General features: G+C 40.1%; 2 protein-coding genes across 6 annotated transcripts; one reads left to right on the top strand and one right to left on the bottom strand.

Annotated features, from left to right (window-relative positions):
* Positions 1-95: 95 nt before the first annotated feature.
* LOC124412271 (putative protein FAM10A4) lies at positions 96-16,045 on the bottom strand. 3 transcript variants are annotated; one of them, XM_046892015.1, is made up of 6 exons: positions 15,995-16,045; positions 15,167-15,452; positions 14,670-15,082; positions 1,519-1,752; positions 1,143-1,442; positions 96-1,052 (listed from the first exon to the last, which is right to left on the bottom strand). In XM_046892015.1, exons 2-5 carry the CDS (start codon positions 15,438-15,440, stop codon positions 1,152-1,154), a joined length of 1,212 nt encoding a protein of 403 aa, XP_046747971.1. In that variant the 5' UTR covers positions 15,441-15,452; positions 15,995-16,045; the 3' UTR covers positions 96-1,052; positions 1,143-1,151. The 3 variants fall into 3 exon arrangements, with proteins under 3 accessions (XP_046747971.1, XP_046747970.1, XP_046747969.1); XM_046892014.1 differs by having other exon boundaries at positions 15,167-15,449; positions 15,916-16,028; XM_046892013.1 differs by lacking the exon at positions 15,995-16,045 and adding an exon at positions 15,569-15,658 and having other exon boundaries at positions 15,167-15,449.
* Positions 5,100-13,252, top strand: LOC124412269 (sarcalumenin). 3 transcript variants are annotated; one of them, XM_046892008.1, is made up of 11 exons: positions 5,100-5,279; positions 8,456-8,551; positions 8,619-8,692; positions 8,776-9,226; positions 9,302-9,976; positions 10,213-10,458; positions 10,542-10,658; positions 10,983-11,212; positions 11,297-11,488; positions 11,583-11,846; positions 11,928-13,252. In XM_046892008.1, exons 1-11 carry the CDS (start codon positions 5,207-5,209, stop codon positions 12,309-12,311), a joined length of 2,802 nt encoding a protein of 933 aa, XP_046747964.1. In that variant the 5' UTR covers positions 5,100-5,206; the 3' UTR covers positions 12,312-13,252. The 3 variants fall into 3 exon arrangements, with proteins under 3 accessions (XP_046747964.1, XP_046747965.1, XP_046747966.1); XM_046892009.1 differs by having other exon boundaries at positions 5,101-5,279; positions 11,040-11,212; XM_046892010.1 differs by lacking the exon at positions 5,100-5,279 and having other exon boundaries at positions 8,603-8,692.
* Positions 16,046-16,153: the final 108 nt, after the last annotated feature.

The raw sequence follows: 16,153 nt of genomic DNA, 5'->3' as shown, positions 1-16,153 counted from the left end.
TTACACTTTCGTATCGGTTTCTTTATTAATCACTTCAATAGAAATCATATGAATTAAATCAAGATAGGTAATACAACTGTGCAAATAGAATTTTATATCACGGCTGCCCAATTTATATGTACACTTACAATTAATAAGGACATCAGTTTTACAAGAATTTCGTTTCTCTGTACCGAATAATTAAATTGAACGAGCAATTGTGGTAATAATTGCCGAGTGTAAACGTGTAACGCGAAATAAAATTCTGAGAATAAGTATATATATATATGTGTTATACGCTGTCCTTAAAATATCAGTCCCCGAATCAGCTATCATTCGTAATTATTAGAGCATGATATAAACTGAGCAAACTTACTCGAATCGATTTACCTCGATCTTGTAATTTCATTCCATCTGCCGATAAAACTGGGATCTGAGTATATAAATAAAATTATATGCAGTACGATGTTCAGAATTTCTGAGACGTTTTCAGCAAGAAGTAATTCAAAGAGTTGTCGCATCAATGTCAACAATTTTAAAGCGAGAACTTGTATACAAAGAAAATTATTTTTCACACTAGCAAGACTTTGCTAATGCAAATACTGTGCCAATTCACCATGCAACATTTGCTGTACACTATAGATTGAAGAATCTAAAATACGACTAAATCTCACGATAGAAATAGCAGCAGTATTATAACAATAAACGAACGTTTTTATGATATTCAATGTGTAAAACTGTAAATAGGTGTACTATTATTAGTGTAAGATTTCGTATTGAAAAATCGTACACGATACTTAATGCTAATTTGATTCAGAGAAAGCTTTGAAAAATATTAGGTCATAGAAAACTAAAAAAAAAAAAAAAAAAAAAAACTATAATATTATAATCGTAACAAGGGTGATAAAAGTTTAAGTAAAAGGGAAATATCGTTAGTATTAGAATATTACGATTATAGGCAATTGGTTAGGAAAACCAAAGATAACGAATCTGCATCATTCTGGCATCACGTCCAGCAGGTTCCCCAGGTATATGGACAGCAGCAGCATGAAACTCTCTTCACTTTGCCCAGCCTTAAATTACAAGAAGATATTTTTCCGCCATCCATTCGCACTTGTCCAACAGAGTTGAAAGTGACACTAATGTATCAATATAATACAAACCATTCGAATTTAATCGAGGCCTACGTCGTCTGCAGGGTTCTGAGGTCTAGACGGATCGGTCGGTGGTGCTGCACCTGTACCACCAAAGCCGGGCATACCACCCATCATGCCTGGAAATCCGCCCATGCCGCCTGCCATGCCTGCCATGCCAGCCATACCCGGTGGCATTCCACCTCCCGCTCCCCCAAACTTTGAAGCCATTTTATTAATCAGTGCCATAATCTTCGGGTTGCTCTGGTACTTCAATATGTTTGCCGGGTTCGCAGAAATGTCCTTGAACGCTTCCCCTACCTCCGGATCCTTTGAAGAAATATTTACAAAACGTTATAGTTTGCTGTACAAGTTTATCGCTGTCGATTTCAAGTCGGCAACTTACCTGGAAAGCTTGCAGAACTTCAGGGTCCTTAAGGAATTGGTAAAAATCACCCGTACCAGGAGAACCACCACCTCCTGCCCCGGGTGCGGATCCTTCAGTTTGGGATGGACGCGTGTTATCTTCCCTCAATTTTGCCTCCTCTCGGGCTTTCTTCAGTCTTTCCATTCTCTCACGTTCAATTCTCTCAGCCTTTTTACGTTCCTGCTTCCGTTTGTGTTCCTCTATTTTGCGAGCCTAAAATTATAATTTTGATACGCTTCATTAAATATAGCCAGGGTGCAGTGGTTTCCTATACACTCTGTGAAAAAAAGTATATTACATGGTTCTATAATAGAAGTTATAATTATATTACGGAAAAAGAAGCTTCGTATATGATAGATGTATTATAGGTATGGACGTGCTACTTATATTCAAAACTTTCCTACTTGTTCGACTCGTTTAATTGATCATGTCTTGCTTTCGACGAGTTTATTTATTTTTGAAAGAAAAAAGAAAAACGCAAGTAATCTAAAAACAAGAAATTTGATACAAAGAAACAAGTATATCAATTCCAGATAATAGATCGCGCTTTGCGGATCTTCTGATCTTCTTTCAGATCATCTTCACCCTGGGCGGAGAGAGCAGCACCTCGTGGTATAATAGATTTACTAATAATCCAAAAATAACATAAATACGTATATAGTGTGACAAAAGTAACAGCTGTCGCAGTGACGACTGTACAATCGTGGTACCTTGAGCACACACCGTTTAATACATCAAATAAACCTGAATATACCCTCATCGCATCGGTATACGACTTAAGCGAGTTACACGTGATCGTGAAATCCTGCGGTTAATCCAGGAAAAACACCTACACGGAATAGAGGAACGTAAAAAATACATTATGAAAACATCTTGGCTATCGAAGACAAAACCAGGTTAACTATGAGCTGTCCCTAAACAGAGGGATGACTTGGACGGTTGAAATTCTGTCACGATGGCACTGACATCCGCGCCCAAGGTCCATCCTGACTTTACTCGATTACGCGCTTATAATAGCAAACGAAATGGCTAACGAAAGAGTAAATTGGCTCGGAGGTAGTATTATGTGATCGAAAATGTACGTCAAGCAATTATTTAAAGATATACGGGAGACGATGAACTAAGCCAAATTTACAAAGGATTATAATTGTGGATGTATACGTGGCACATGTCCGATAGTTTCGATCTGTCTAATCGCAAGTCTTTCTTTCTCAAATAACGTATGTCGTCGAAAAAAAAATCTCCTAAATGCCTCATGAATTTCCATAATATAATATAATATACCGAAGCGTCGCTTGATAATGTTTTTTTATTTTTATTGAGATTACCACAATCTATATTCGTATATTCCGCGAATCGTGCGACGTTTTATTAGATTGGAATTTGCAAGGAAAAAATATCTTGACCGTATACAGAGAGTGCTTATTATTTGTCGAAGCAATCAAACAAGTACAATTAGTAGGAAAGAAGTTCAAGAAGTTCAAGTACTTGTTATGAGGTATAATAAAGAAAAAAAAAAAAAAGTTTCCAAACGAAATTTTTTGGGAAATCGTCCTACGCGGTGCGTGACCATCTTTTGCGAGGATAGATGAGGTGGGGGTTGCACGAGTGGCCACCTTATACGGCGTCGGCCCGGCCGTCTAAATATAAAGGCGCCCGACGTCGCGGCGCTCTTCTGTCCGAGCGAAACTCTCGAGGTAAATCGTGTCTCTTCAATTTCCAGCCGAGACACGGACCCGAGTATCCGAATTTGATTGCCCGTTGAAAAGCAGCCGAAAATTCATTTCGCTTGTCGTTAATCAAAGACTAATTGACGAGCCTAGATTTTATCCTCTCAAACTTATGGCCCCAAGTCCTATTTTAACGATTCCTAATGCAGAACAAAATGACTGTTCGCTTTAGGATATTTGAAAAATTTTTAATTCGGAGGGTGAAAACGTACGATACAAAGTTATCGATATTATAGGCTTAAAAGACATTTTTGACGTGACAGATGTTATAAACAAGAAAACAAATAAACGAAAATGCTGTGAGATAGTAATGGACTCTTACGTTCGTCAAAAATATGCTAAGAAAAGTATAAAATTAATCGAAATCGATGTCATCGAGATGATTTCGAACCGCTGTCGGCGAGAGGTTATCATCGTTACAAGCCCAACATCAGGGGTTCCGCAAAACCCCAAATGTAGGTATAATTAAAAATCATCTTTAACGTAAGACTGCAAAAACAGATACTTATACACAAGAAACATATAATTTGAGGGTCTTTCCGTGTCCCACTTGCAGATTAAAATTATATATTTGGATCCAGGGTGCACGGCAAAACGGTTCGCACAGTTTGCCAATAACAACGTAAAATAAAACGCCGCTGCCGGTGGGAAAGATTAATTGTTGATGAGGGATGAGAGGATAGCTGATGTTGCGGAAATTTCGAATGTACAAAAGTATCATACATGCAACGTGAATTCACAAAAGCTTTCTTCATTCAGGATGGGTATCGACCTTGTCCCTCCTCGGCGGATACGTAAAGTGTAAAAAATGATGCCGTTTTGTTTTGGCAGTGACGTCAGAGGATCTTTTAGAAATCTAGAGAAACAGATTGAATAGCCCATCGCCGTATAATGTATCCAAGAATCGCGGCAACTACCGTGCGTAGTCTTAAACGATCTCCGTATAATACTTGATCCATCAACAACACATGTCCGTCTCGGAATTTTTCCACGGCAATGAAATCGCCGGGTGAAATTAAGTCAACTGAACGAGACATTGCACGAGACAGCAGACGTTGAACTAGATCAGGCTCGACGAAGAATGGTTGTAGAATACGACCTCAGACGACTCTTAGCCAGTTTGTCACCCAGATAAAAGCTCTAAGGAGAAACTGGGCCGCTTGGGAGTATTTTTAAATTAAACACCACTACTTCCATCACGAACGTCACCGTAGCTGAAACCCGCTTTGCAGATTGAAAAAAAAAACCTGCATGTACTCGCTCGTCAGTCGGCTTTGCCTTGCCTTGGTCTGTACGAATACCGCCCAAGAAACCTTGTAGCTTCTCAAAGTTATTAATTGAGACACGGGTTCGTCAGCGAAACTCTGGTACAGAGTTCGTGGTCGAACCGTATTGCAGATGATTCTGCGGTCCAGCTTGGCAAAAGCGCAAACAACTCACGCATGCCAAGTGATACCAACGCCAACCCCCACCTCTTTGACCCAAGCTGCAATTACTACTATCAATCCTTAAAAATCCTTTTAACACTTCCAAAATTACTATTTAAAAATTCAAGTGTTCTTCCTCGAGAATACCTGCACGCTCCATAAAAAACCGCTCCATTATCCTCACGCGTCATGTTATATACGGATATCTGAGTTTTTTTATTTTATTTTATAAGGACATAGTCTTTCCCCGTTTATCTGGAAGCTCGCAGGAATTTCTCGCGACTAAAATTCTGCGACAAGGACTCGTGCTCCCTGCAGAAGGGTAGCGGTGACGCTGAGACGGTTCTCGACTTGGAGACCTGGGAGAGGGGCGTCTTCGGGGTTTCGCGGGCGTCGGGACGCCAGTTCCTCGCGAGTGGAGTCGCGCGCGACTATCGAGAGAGCTAGCAGCGTGGCTCATCGCGGAGTGCCTAGTGATCCTAGTGATCCGTGTGATCCAAGTGATCCAAGATGACGGGCTCGCGGGTGCGAACCCGGGTTTTCATGAGCCTCTTCCTCGCCCTCCTAGCCGTCGCCTTGCAGGGTGAGTACCACCCCGGAACTCCTCGTCCTCCACCCTCCACCCTCCGCCACCTTGACACACTCAGCATCCGCTCTTCCGCTTCTGCTATCTGTGCACCCGGCGAAGTTTTATCTATTCATCGATAAGTTATTTCAATAATATACGTAAAGAGATGTGTGAACAAATTTATTCATGTCGATTAAGAATTAGCATGTATCGGTTGATACGTTCATTTTGTTGAAATTTTTATTTTTCTGTTCTCTGATCACTGCAGTCCAACTTGTATTGATGTAAAAACAACTTTTCGAATTATTTTGTGTTAAATACGAGAGGTGGTAACCGTTTCGCATTACTACCGAAAAAATTGAACGGTTATCAAAATTATCTAACCGTTGTGTATGCGGATATACAGAATATAAAATGTGTCAGGATGACTCAACGCAATCAAATAAATAGTAATATATTATATAATATTACGGATTACCTCATAGGCAACTTTAAAAGATCATTAGTCTTGCGACTAGGCTTTGTCATCCCCAAGCGGTGACGACGGACGTTAAAGAAACGAAGGTCAATGTTACGTAAGGTCTTAAGGTCGAGCAACGTCCATCCTCCGTCTATCTTTACGAGAGGAACTCCATAGCATTTCCCGACTTGAAATTATTCCTCCGTATTAACCATCATTAATATAAATACTTTTATTCGATGAAACATATAATATTAAAGAGATATCACGTGAAAAAGCCATCGATAGCTGAACTTTTTCTTCTCTATACCATTAAATGAGGTGAGATTCGTTCATTGGCTTCTGAAGATGGCTAGCTACAGAACCCGGTCCGATGCAATATAATTTACCTCAAATCCTGGCCAGCCACAACAGTTACATAAGTCGAGAAGCTCGGAAAATTGGCCCAGTTATACTGACTCAAGTGCTTGCTCAAATATATGTACATACATTGGAAAATTGGTAGTTGGAGCGGACTAGCTTTGCACATTTTGATGATTATAAAATCAGTATAGCACATAAATGTTCCATTAATCTGCGTCAATTGAATGTCGCAAATGCAATCCTAGTATTAGAATTAGTATGAATTTTCTGTGAATACAGTTTGAATTTTTTTTTTTTTTTTTTTTTCTTTCTGTTTAATTCAGGAAAATAAATATTTATTCAACTTTCTGGTCGAGTTTATGTGTGTATATATCTATGATATACGGTATGCTTTTACTTGGACTCTCAGTAATGCTTGCATTATCCATAGAATGTAATTTATAAAAAATTTCGAACAGATATTCAAAGTATCAAAGCGGATCTGATCGTCGCCTTGATCTCAATAAATTTACCCAAGTGCCGATTTTCCCCGTTTTACGATTCCGATGGTTAGCTGCAGAGACTCGCGCCTGCCTTCGGCGTCGTTTTCGATGCTATCTTTAACCGCGAGGAATATCAAAAGAGAGAAATAGAAGAATGTGGAGAAGAAAAAATCAGAGTTAGAAAAAGAGAAGAAGAATAACGAGGGAGAAAATCTTGGCTCGCATAATTTGGCAACAAGTGAATTTCGTTATACGTAAGAACGCAAGCGCTACATATAATGCCACTCGATCGCGGGGTGCAGAAATGCGCGTTACTTCCTCAGGCTGCTCAAATTACTGTTATACCTCAAAGCTTTACGACTGCTATCTCATGCGCGAGCTTTACGAAACATCGTTCAACCGATCCGTATGACGTCAATGAAGTATAACCGCCTGCAATCTCGTGGATCGAGTGTAACTATTTTAGTGATTGATAAATCTTTGTTTATTTGTACTGGATCAAGACTAATCGAAAATCAATGTAATCCTTGTTTCCCATTCCACTAGAATAAATTGAAGATTTGGTAAGCGATTTCTGCAATTTTCTTTTTTTCACTTCCGTTGTATAAATTCCTTGCCAAGCAGACAATGTATTGTTTAATTAACGAGCATAGAACGTCGCTATTTATACTCAATAAAAACCGTCCCAAGAATGCATAAAAATCCCCAATATTTGAAGGATAAAAATGTCCATGCTAAAAGTGCTTCCTGTCACGTCAACCTATTTCTAAAATTATGAATCAGCGCTGGAACTTCCGTGTGAATAATCTAACAAAGTAGATTTTTAGGGCAGTGAGACAAGCACTATATATCCGTATCAATTTACACCGTGAAATAAGCGTCCATAGAGAAATCGATAGATAAAATTTTCAGACTCTATACTAATATGTCATTCGATCGATAATTGACAAGTCAACATTTGACTCTTTGGAACTAAAAAATTTCGATTTTTCAAAAATCACGTCGAATATTTCAGAGCGTAAAATTCTTTGACACTTTAAGCGTCGCGTTCCTTCCTACTTGTAAATCTAAGTCTAATTATACTGTCTTAGCTCGAAGTACCAAAGATGGAGAATGCAATTGTAAAATATTTGAATGTTTCGCAAATCGATTTATAATTGTTGATTTTTATAACTTAATATTATTGTAACGTTATCGGTACCGCTTAGGCAAAAGGGATAGATACTCTGCTTATTTGTACATTGAAAAAAATTTCCTTTCAACTTTAATGACGGATTATTAGTTAACGAGAAGAGTTACGTCATACGCGTAGGTATCAGAGGTTTAGTAAACGTTGAAGAAAAAGAAGAAGAAGAAAAGAAATAATAATAAAGTACAAGCTCGGAACAAATCGACATCCGATAAAAATACGATGCGGTTAACCGACGTATAAATATTTCTTAGCGTTGCGCCGACGTCGACGTGGACGTGGACGTTGTCGTCGTCGCCTCCCACCGTTGCTAAACTTAGCATCTCGTTTCCCAGGTGACTGGATGACCACGGACAAACCATCTCATCCCGGCTGCACGTCCCACGTCGATTTCGTTTCTATAATCTTTGAAACGCGAAAGAAATCTAACTAGGTTACGATATGATATACCCCCTCCCCCCCTGCAAGCTCAGAGAGCACGTGTTGATCAAGCATGCTATTTTCGGTAGAAAAGAATGACAAAAAACAAAAAAAATCCAGCGGTTGACGAAAATCTTAACATTCCGCAGTAGCGGAGGTAAAAATAATGGCACGGAAACGAATTTCCGTTAGCCAGTACATTTTATTTTTTTTTATTTTACCATACGCACTTGGCGGAGTTCGATTTTTTGAGGGGATGATGATCGACTGATTTCAGGAGTGCAAGGTGAGGAAGAGCTAGGTGTGGGCCAGGTACCTTCGGAAGTACAGTGTCGACCTTACATCGAAAAAGCCCTCAAGGATCTCGGTACAGGTAAGACAAAAAATAGGTCTGAAGAAATGGGTGGAACGCAGCAATCTTCAGAATTTCTCATTTCAAGGGTCTCTCGAGGAGAATAGTGTCGAGGTGGGCGAGGCTACGGACGAAGATGAGGCGCCTCCGTTGAACGAACAGGTAAAGAAACGACGACAATTCGCGATGAAAACGCACGACCGATTATATTCGAGGGGAAAAAAAAAAAAATTTCTTGTCTCAAGGGTGAAGAGCCAACGGATGCTGACAATGACGATGACGACAATAATGATGATGACGACGATGCGGGAAAAGATGATAGCGATCATTCCATGGAAAATGCTGACGATGGTAGTGATGAGGGAGATCGTCCGGACGATGGAGGAAGTAACAGCGGTGAGGATGACGATGAGCTCGCTGCTAACGAACCAGTCGAAGATGACGCCGAAGCCGCTAGCAGCGAAGATACTGACGGAGACAGTGAAAACGTGGAAACTGTCGAGATAACGAGCGCCGAAGGTGCGGCGGAGAATCAGAGCGAAGGTGACGACGGAGACGAAGCTGACAACGCCGACGATGACGACGACAACGACGATCAACAGAAGGATGAGAAATCTACCGAGGAACCAGAGGAGGGTGGAACGGAAGAGACAGCCAGTCAAGAAACAGATGGAGTCGCCGAAAACGACGCGGATGGTAAAAATCACGTGACGGATGTTTCACTTGAAATATTTTAGACATCTGTATGTTGATCTTATTTTATCCGTACAGGAAGCACAGAGTATAAGGAGGATGAGACTGCCGAGGAAGACGGTGACCGTACGGAAGAAGTGAAGGACGTAGAATCGGAGGAGGAGGACAATAAAAATGACATAGAATCCGGCGAGGATAACATCGTCGACAATGAACCTAGCGAGGAAAAGGATGAGGATCAAAAATCCGCTGAAGATCAAGACGGATCTGCTCAGGAGGTCGATAATAATTCCAATAGTGCTGAGGACGGCGAGTCGGATGTTGGAGATGCTGGAAAGGATGATTCCGAGGAAAAGAAAGACGATGTGGGTATTGAATCGGAAGAAAAACAGGATGACGCTGACGGTGATTCGGATATCGATGATGGTGTGAAAAAGGATGACGATGAAGACAGCAAGGAAGACGGCAAAGGAGATAGTAAAGAAGAGAGTGTCGAAGGTCAAGATGAAACCAAGGAAAGTGCCGAAGCGAGTGAGGGTACAGATAACGCTTCTGCTGAATCGCCAGACGACGATACAAAGTCCGAGGAAAGCGAAGAAGTAAAATCACGCGAGCGGCGAGAAGTTGGAGTCGAGGTAGAGGGTGGAGTGGAAGTCGACGACGATAAGTCAAGCAAGGAAGACGACGGTGACAAGGAAAAAACAGATTCGGTCGAAGACGTAGATGAGAAGGAGTCCGAAGAGTCAACCGAAGGTATGCGATATGAAAAATATTATCCAAACTACTGAATCAGAGAATTTTATTTACATGTTAAATAACCATGCCCAATAATTCCCTGTGCGCGATGGATCTAAGAATAGATCTTTAAATTGGTTCAACTCTTGGATTATTTAGAGTGTAAAAACTGTACGGTAATGAACGATAGAAAGGCGGTCGTAACTTTACCACTAATGGTTTGTATATATATTTTGTAAAATTTTGTTGCACAGATGAGGGAGCCGGATCCACTCCGGAAGAAGATCTCATTCAAGAAATTGAAGTGCCGGAGAACCTGAGGCCACGTGACCACATCAACCAGCTGCTAAAACTGGATGAAGAAAACGAAGAAAAGGAAAGAGCTATTCAAAAGGCCGCCGATATTGTCCTCCGTGATTTGAAGCGTCTGTACGACACCGCCATCAAACCGCTGGAAACTCTCTACAAGTACAGAGATCTGAGTAACAGACATTTCGGAGGTGAATATCGAAACTTTTGTACAACAAATCTACATGATTCCTAGTTTCCGGTTATTTTTGACAAAGCTGCGCTCCCTCGACAGACCCTGAGATCTTCTCAAAGCCGCTAGTTCTGTTTATGGGACCATGGAGTGGCGGAAAATCGTCAATCATCAATTACCTACTCGACAACGAATACAAACCAACTTCTTTAAGAACGGGTACGTAATAAACTTCAGGGAAATAATACTCTTAGAGTGTTTTTTACATTACTCTACTTGAAAATCTAACACATTTTGTAAGTACAGAGATTATCAATTCGATTCTCTAGCACACTTACAGTATACTTCTTGTTAATTGATAACTTTTTCAATTAGTAAACCCTGGTCTATTCCTCACTGTGGACCTACATATATATTGCATGAATGCTAACAGACACACGACACTGGGTAAAAAGGTATTTAGTAACTAACAATTGTAAGTAGCGGAGAAGTTGGAGCATGCTATTGCATGGTGGGTAGCATGAGAATACAAAAAGTGTTCAGGTATTTCGCAAGAGTGTATCGAAGAGCCTTGCAAACCGCTAAATGGGACTGACACAGGAGCTGAGCCGTCACCTGCCTACTTCAACATCCTGATGCACGGAGAGGAGGAGGAAATTCTCGACGGTACTCAGCTGGCGGCAGATTGGACATTTTCTGGACTGCAAAAATTCGGACAAGGAATGTTAGATCGTCTGCGCGGAATTCGTCTGAACAACAAGCTACTGGAAAAGGTCCGTTAAGTAAACGAATCTCCAAACTTTGGGGAAAATAAAAGAAGAAGATTTCGCCTTTCTAAGAATCTTTCCAAACACCAGGTAAACATCGTCGAGATACCTGGAATCTTGGAAATTCGCAAACAAGTCCAGAGACTCTTCCCGTTCAATGACGCCTGTCAATGGTTCATCGATAGAGCCGACATAATCTTCCTGGTCTACGATCCTGCTAAACTGGACGTCGGACCCGAGACAGAAGCTATTCTCGATCAACTGAAAGGACGAGAGTATCAAGTACGTAATAGTCTGTCCAAAGTAGAAAACAGATTCAATTTGATAATGGGATATGTATGATATAGGAGCACTAAATACTGTTTGCCAATTTCAGACAAGAATCATTTTGAACAAGGCCGATCAAGTGAAGCCGGAAGAACTCATGAGGGTACAAGGTGCACTGATATGGAACATTTCACCACTGATGTCAAGTGCCGAACCTCCAATAATGTATTCAACGTCACTGTGGTCATTGCCTTACGAGGCTGGTGCACCAACAAGGCTGTTATACGCACAGGAGCGCGCCTTTCTTCGCGACCTACGTTCAGCGGTTGACAAAAGAGTTGAACACAAAATAGCTAGCGCCAGAAGATTCGCCGTACGTATACCGAATTCGTTATGGTATGATAATGACCTGCGACGAAATCTGTTTTCACATATGAATAATTCAATATTTCAGGTACGGGTGCGAAATCACGCGAAAATGGTGGACTGCTACCTAACGACTTACTACAATCACAAGACCTTCTTTGGCAACAAGAAGGACATAAGTGACAAGATAATAGAAAACCCTCAAGACTACCACATCTACGAAGGTCTTAGCACCTTGACAAATATCTCGCGCTACGATCTGCCCGATCCCGACGTTTACAAAGATTTCTTCCGTCTGAATCCACTGTACGATTTTCAACAGCTGAGCACCACGTGTACGTACTTCCGTGGATGCCCGATAAATAGGCTCGACGTAGCGATAGCCTATGATTTACCAGAACTTGTAGGAAAGTACAAGAAATCGGTAGAGGTCGCTTTACACGAGAGTGAGACGAGTCCTCCGTCGAGTTGAGCCTGAGAGTACGGAACGAGGTGAAATGCTGGATACCAAAGAAAATGAGGAACGAAGTAGTAGGATTTCATTATCTCTTGATCGAATGTAACCAACCATTGAACCTAATAAATACAAATATCAATGTGAACTGTCGATCTATTGTTACAAATATCAAAGTTACTTCGAGAGATTGAAATACACGGGTAAAAGAAAAATAACATTTACCAAAGACGTGATTCAAGACTGTTCATAGGCGAGGATAAACACCAGGGTGATGAAACGGACATACTCAATCCGGAGTAAGGTATTAGGTGCCAAAGTAAAGAGAAGAACAGCGTTGGAATTTCAAGAATTTTTACTGATATCCAGCAAAGCTTGCCTGTAAATACTCTCAGATCGAGATATATCCCACGATATCAGATTACGGGTGCTTTGATTTCCCATGAAATGAATGGGCGAGGTGGGAGGCTAAGAGGAATGGCATCCATGGCTCGGTGCACAAAGCTCTGTACGGGGCATCAAGAGATAACCAAGGAAACGATCAAAAAATCAAGATAAAAATTAAATCACGGAAAACAGCATAGGCTCTGTTATCTATGCTTTGCTGCGGGCAGCTGGCATAAAAAAAAAGATTATTTCATTTAACCGCTGTTAACGGAAGCGTAAAAAAATTGAAATAATCAAAGAATGCGGTGCCAAATTATCACGTCAACAGCGCATTGAAACTTAAAACAAATCTTCGATAAAATTAAAATGCATTTACGGTCAATGTAGTCGACGGAATTTTTGTTGACAATAAAAAAAAAAAAAAATATATCTCGATTGTTAACCAAAGAGCGCGGGATCGACGTTGATTTATACAGTGCATATTATACCTTGACGCCTCCGTGTCCGCCGCACTGTTTTGCGCAGGAGGATACACGTACGCGTTATGTGCACCAGCCGACACAGACTGTTATAGAAAAAAGAGAAAAATAATTTTTGAAGAACGTAACGTGTGACGTTATAGTGAAAAATATCCTTACATCTTGATCCACTGCCTAGCGGCAGAAAACTACATTTATAATTAATTATAAAGATGAAAAATACTTCCATTGTAAGAAAAAAAACAACCTTGTATTCAAGGTTTCCGTCGCTTAAAAAATTATACATACATATATATAAATATATAAACATAAGTCGTAAATGCTGATTGTGTTCGTATATAAGAAGTTACAAAAATTACAGAACCCGTTTTCACCTGTGTTTCATGTTATCTATTTCGCATTGCCGCGAGGGTCTAAACAGAAATGAGCCTTGCGGTAGACATACTTTTGCTCAAAATGAAGTATTTTATTTATTTACTGCCATCGGTAAGAAAGATCTGTATCGTTAATAGAGCTTTGATGCAAGGCAATAAAGTAATATAAAGTATTTCATTAGTGTGGCAGTCCTGAACTATACCATACCTCATGTACAATAGAAAAAAAATTTCGAGTAAATTTGTGTCTTTGTCTAAAATGCTTTAATGGAGTTGAACCTCCTGAGCACAGATTGTTGATATTTTGTTTAGTATGCCAATTAAGTTACCAAGTTGTTATAATTTTATTATTACTATTAATTAATTATGCAATAAAATGCCTATGTAATTACGTTGCAGGATACCTAATATTACAAGCAATGTATTATTAACTAAGCTACACATAAGTAAGACTACTTTACCAGATTAGTAGTTGGATTATAATTTAGGGAATTGTATTTTTAAATAAGAATGTGTGCTGTGAGCGCTACCTGTGTACATATGCAACCCTCTATTTTCCTTTTAAACTGCCACAAATGTATCTCATTTTATGCAGTTATATGACCCTTAATCAAAGCATGGCATTCAACTTTCTAATTCTCAGTTGTATTCAATATTCATAAGTTCAAAAACTTAATCGCGTTATCAGAGTTCCTAAGTTCTCCAGTTGCCATTTTATTACCCTGACACTTTACCGCTGGCAATACAAGTAGGGATGACTGGATTACATCCATCTTTTTTACACAAATCACCTGTATACTCAGGCTTGTGCGATAATATCATTTAACACACGCAGGTGAAAAGCAGAAGGAAATCAAATTCAATAGATTGTCACATCTTGTAGATATTGAAATATGATTAGCGTCTTTTTAAAAAATGAGACATTAATGTCACCAATAAACATTGGTACAAAGAAAATATTTCTCATTTTCCCTATTTTTTATACGTTTTGGAGAATAAATATTCTCCGATATTTTAATCATTTTTATAAACTTTGGGCACACAGCTTGACAAGTTGAGCGATGCTATTCCCAATACCAAATTACAGTGCATCTGAAAAGTTGTAAAAGTGAAACAGTAAAGTATTTCTTACTTACATTAGGAGTAACTTCTCGCAGCCATTCATCAGCTTGTTCATCAAAATCGATTTTACAAGCTAGACGAAGATCATTGGCAGCCTCCTCCCATTTTCCAAGTAATCTGTAAGCACGTCCCCTGAACTTGTGCGCGGCAGCACTGTCTGGATTTATTTCAAGAGCACGATCACAGTCGCGGATACAAGCGTTGGGTTTGTTGAGCATCAAGTACAGTTGCCCGCGCTTTGCGTACAGCAAAGAAGCTTGAGGATTCAGTACTATAGCTTCTGTATACAAAGACAGCGCCTTTTCATAGTCTTTTTCGACAAAAGCGGACACCGCTTCGGAACGCTTCGATTGAGACTCTGCCACTTCTTCCTCCGTTGGCTGAAGAGTAGGATTACCCATTTTCTGTGGGGCGTCTGTGTCCGGTTCTGAAAATTTGATTTATTCACTTGAAAACTCCAAAATGGCGTCACAAACCCAATAAATTAAAAAAGAGAATGACCACATCTCACCAATGACACCCGTCATATCAAGTTCGATGTCACTTTCATCAGATTCCGGTACAGGCTCAGGCTCGGGAATATTTGCCTGAGGGGGTTGAGGTTTGAATTTGGGATATCCCGAGGTGTTGCCGCTCTTGGCATCAGGGACATTGCCTCCAAAATGTTCGATGAAAGTTTTGACAAAAGCGAAGTCCGGAAGGTGCAGGATCGAAGGATTTTCAACGCACAAATCGGTGAATACTTTCAACTGGGCCAGATGCTCTTTACTGACAGGAGCAGCCATTTCGATGTCCTAGCAGATAAGCAGTGGAGATTCGAGAATTTGTGAGTTAGAATCTGTAAGCTAACAATATCGATGAAATTTTTCAACGATTTATATTGTCGGTTAACAGACGATTCATAATTGACCTGTTTACCGAATGCCGCGTATAGCAAATCTAGAAAATTCCAATTGAAAAACCTCGACACATACGTATGCACGAACATTTCGTCCCTATAAAAATCATTATCCGGATGAATGAATTACAATGATCACCAATTTAACACGGAGAAATAAATATTCAAGATAATTAAAAATATAGTCAGAATATCAGGTCAACCGGTCTAACCGGCGTTGATAACAAACAATCGTGACTCGTAGAAAATGCAGTCACAGTAAGATTCGTAAGCCCGTATAAAATAAAAGCGTGAACATACACTGTTAAATCTTAAAAATACATAAATATTTTACAATTAGATGATAAAACGTCGATTATTACCTCGTTCTCGATCAGATGCGCAGTACTTATTTTACTCGAATCACAACAAAATGTGCGAAAAAAAACGTCAGCAACTCAGCTTCTTGAAGGCAGTGGAAGGTCGGTGGCTATCGAATCATCGAATGCTACAGCTTAGGAGCTACTTCAGCAACACCAGCGCAAACGCAGTTACAGTTGCAAGTCAACGCCGCTAGGGTCGCTAGTTCCTTGATATGCTGTATGTCGCTGGCTGTATTCA

Source organism: Diprion similis, chromosome 11 (assembly GCF_021155765.1).
Source record: "Diprion similis isolate iyDipSimi1 chromosome 11, iyDipSimi1.1, whole genome shotgun sequence".
Taxonomy (NCBI): domain Eukaryota; kingdom Metazoa; phylum Arthropoda; class Insecta; order Hymenoptera; family Diprionidae; genus Diprion; species Diprion similis.
The sequence above is the reverse complement of the archived record's forward strand: the minus strand, read 5'-3'. Positions and strand labels throughout refer to the sequence as shown.